Source organism: Microtus ochrogaster (assembly GCF_000317375.1).
Source record: "Microtus ochrogaster isolate Prairie Vole_2 chromosome 14 unlocalized genomic scaffold, MicOch1.0 chr14_random_1, whole genome shotgun sequence".
Taxonomy (NCBI): Eukaryota; Metazoa; Chordata; class Mammalia; order Rodentia; family Cricetidae; genus Microtus; species Microtus ochrogaster.
The window spans coordinates 25,806,206-25,809,656 of NW_004949096.1; the positions used below are offsets into that span (position 1 = coordinate 25,806,206).

The window sequence follows — 3,451 nt, forward strand, 5'->3', positions numbered from 1 at the left end:
AAAAAAAAAAAAAAAAAAAAAAAAAAGAATGTGTTCAGAGAACACAGAGAAAAACCTCATAGAGTACAAGAGTTTCCAGATCCTTTGGGATCATTATTACTTTTTCTTTTTAGCATCCTTTCCACCATAAGAGAAACAGTTCTCTTTCACTATGATAAACTGTCTCATCACAGCCCCAAAGGCAACAAGTCATAGACTGAAGTTCTGAAACCATGAGCTAAAGGTTTCTCACTATGTGGCTTGGGCAAAATCTGCATTCATAAAATTCTGTTGCAAATGGTAGGAATCTAGGCATACACAACCACAACAGCCTCCCCCCCCCCATGTTTCTTCTCTATAAAAAAAAGTCACAGTACTGGGAGGCTAACTAAAAAAAAAACATGCTATTATAGAATATTTTACCAAAAGAAACATGCTTTCCAGAACAAACAGAAATTTTTGAAAATAGCTGTTTCACAATTTTATCAATTTCTGATGCTCAGTTTAAAGGAAGACTGCTTACTTTCATTTCTGTCTCTACTTGTTCTTTTGCATTTCATTTTATGTTATTTCCGAATAACTCATCCTGTACTTGTAGAGAGGTGAAATGGACAGGGTGAACAAGGACTTCAGAGAGTCCCAGGTCCTCAGGTCACACCTTGGATACAAGTAGTTTAGAAAGCTGCTTTTGGTAACTCTGGAATGCATGCCATTTTTACTACTTTCTGGCTATATAACCTGAGCAAATCACTTATTTCCTGTGACTATTAGTATTCTCTTCACTGTTTAGGAATAATGGCAGCTATAGAAGGAACAGATAATACTAATGTATTAGTACAGAGACTGGCACAGAAAAACTGTGTGACAACAAGTTAACTACAATTATAATAAAAAGAACACTACTTGTTTTATGTCTTTATCTCTAATCACTTCCAAAAATTTCCTCCAAACTTTAAAGAAGCTCTTACCTACTTATGTAAGCAGCCAACTGTTTTGGAGATTTCTTAACCTAAAAATCAAAGCAAATAGTGGTATCACATTTAGTTCTTTAATAAGAGTTAAGAAAACTTTATGACTGATGTCAACAATGCAACGTAAAATTCAATAGGTTATTTTCAGGTCAATGTTTTCTCTGTCCTAACACCATAGTGTCAACTGCTAGGTACACTACTGTATCTTGTATATATGGAAAAGCAGCATATCTACCGTCCTACCGTCCGCTTTTCACAATACTTGTATTGACCTTAAAAGGTGCTAAATGAGTCAGTTCAAATTTAATGTGGCTTAAAGCAAATTATTTCAGTGCCATTAAACCTCTCAATGAACAAAATGCATCACTGAGTTCCTTGTCAACTAAAACATTTATATTATAGCTTATAAAAACAGCATAATTGGCTGGGTTGTGGTGGTGCACGACATTAATCCCAGCACTCAAGAGGCAGAGATCTATGTGAGTTCAAGGCCAGCCTGGTCTACAGAGTGAATTCTAGGACAGGCTCCAAAGCTACACAAAGGAACTGTTTCAAAAATAAAATAAAACAGCATGCTTGAAAAAAATCTTCTTATAACTTTAGGAATAATAGTCTTGCTTCATTAATTCTATTTAATCTGAGAAATTAAACAGATCTGGTAGTTTAAACTTCTTACTTACCTCCTTCATGTTCTTACTATTGAAATTAGAGATCCTCTTTCTAGGAAGATCAATAGGATGATCCTCAATACTATTAAAGAAGTTCCGTTTTTTAACATGGTGGGTGTCAGATGCCATAATCTCTTAAGTGCCTAGGAAAATAAAAATAATAAATAGAAAATTTAAAAAGCCAAAGAACATGATCTTTCATAGCATGTATATATGTACATCAACAGCGCTGGGTAGTGGTGGCGCACGCCTTTAATCCCAGCACCGGGGAGGCAGAGGCAGGCGGATCTCTGTGAGTTCGAGGCCAGCCTGGTCTACAAAAGCTAGTTTCCAGGACAGGCTCCAAAGTGACAGAGAAACGCTGTCTTGAAAAACAAGAAAAGAAAAGAAAGGAAAAGAACACAACAGAACCAACATGGGCGTTACTGTTTGCTTGCTTCCTTCTGAGAAAAGGCCTTGCTTTGTAGCCCAGCTTGGCTTCATATTCCAGATCCTCCTGGCATCCTGAGTGTGGGGGTTAGTATATGTCAGGATTACAATTCTATTCTATAAAAAAAGCATGAACCCAGGTTCTTAGAATAATATCAGGTACAAATGCAGTTGAAAGAACATATTCTAAACATCAAGAGTCAGATAAGAGCTTACATGCTAAATTTTGAAACTTTCTTTCACTTAGCTCACCAAGGCTTGCAATCAAGCTCATTCTCCAAGGAGAGCACAAAAAATGGTTCTTTTAGCCGGGCGATGGTGGCGCACGCCTTTAATCCCAGCACTCGGGAGGCAAAGGCAGGCGGATCTCTGTGAGTTCGAGACCAGCCTGGTCTACAGAGCTAGTTCCAGGACAGGCTCCAAAGCCACAGAGAAACCCTGTCTTGAAAAACCAAAAAAAAAAAACAAAAACGGTTCTTTGGAATACTGACCAGTCGTCCCACAGTAAAACATACATAAGACTTAAAATGAATGCACAAAGAAAAATAAAAAACTCAAATACGTAGGGTCGTAGAATAGCTTACCAGTTGAGAACACTGGCTGCTCTTCCAGATAACCTGGATTCAATTTCCAGCACCCACATGGTAGTTCACAAGGTCTGCAATTCTAGTTACAGGAGATCTGACATCCTCTTCTAGACTCAGTGGGCACTGAATGCATGTGGTGCACAGACATACATGCAGGCAAAGCACCCATACACATTAAAAAATTAAGACAAAACAAAACAAAAACCTTAACAGAAGTTGAAAGAGAAATTTGAAGTTATCTTCTAGAACATATGGGCAAATGATAAGAATCAGAAGATAGGCTTAGAGGGCCCAACATCCAAACAAAAGAAGTACAAGGAAGAATAACGAGAGACCAATTAGAAATCAGTGACAAAATTTAAGAAAACTATATGAAACTGAAGGTCACAAATTTCTAGATAAAAATGGCTCAACCCAAGTCACAATAATAATGAATGAAAACAAACCTAGATGGTACCACTTCAAATTTCACAGAATTAAAAATACAAAAGAGAAACAAACAACAACAACAACAATAAAACCGTAAAGAAAGTAGTATGACTCTGATTAAAGAAGCTGGATTAAGAAAAAAATGGCCAGGTATGGTGGCATACACTTTTAATTCCAGGACCTGGAAAGCAGAGGCAGGAGGTCTCTGTGAGTTAAGAGGCCAGGTTGGGGGCTGGAGAGATGGCTCAGTGGTTAAGAGCACTAACTGATCTTCCAGAGGTCCTGAGTTCGATTCCCAGCAACCACATGGTGGCTCATAGCCATCTATAATGAGACCAGGCACCCCCTTCTGGCATGCGGGGCACACATGGAAGGAATGCTGTACACA

The 3,451-nt window shown here is 38.1% G+C and overlaps 1 protein-coding gene across 1 annotated transcript in view; it reads right to left on the minus strand.

The window, feature by feature from the left end:
• Katnbl1 (katanin regulatory subunit B1 like 1) overlaps window positions 1–3,451 on the minus strand; it is a 42,477-nt gene that overhangs the window by 9,297 nt on the left and 29,729 nt on the right. Inside the window, exons 2-3 of the mRNA XM_005364230.2 lie at window positions 1,631–1,761; window positions 948–988 (exon numbers count right to left, since the gene is read on the minus strand). Of these exons, the coding sequence (XP_005364287.1) occupies window positions 948–988; window positions 1,631–1,747 (158 nt within the window). The 5' untranslated portion in view covers window positions 1,748–1,761. The remainder of the gene's footprint in view (window positions 1–947; window positions 989–1,630; window positions 1,762–3,451) is intronic.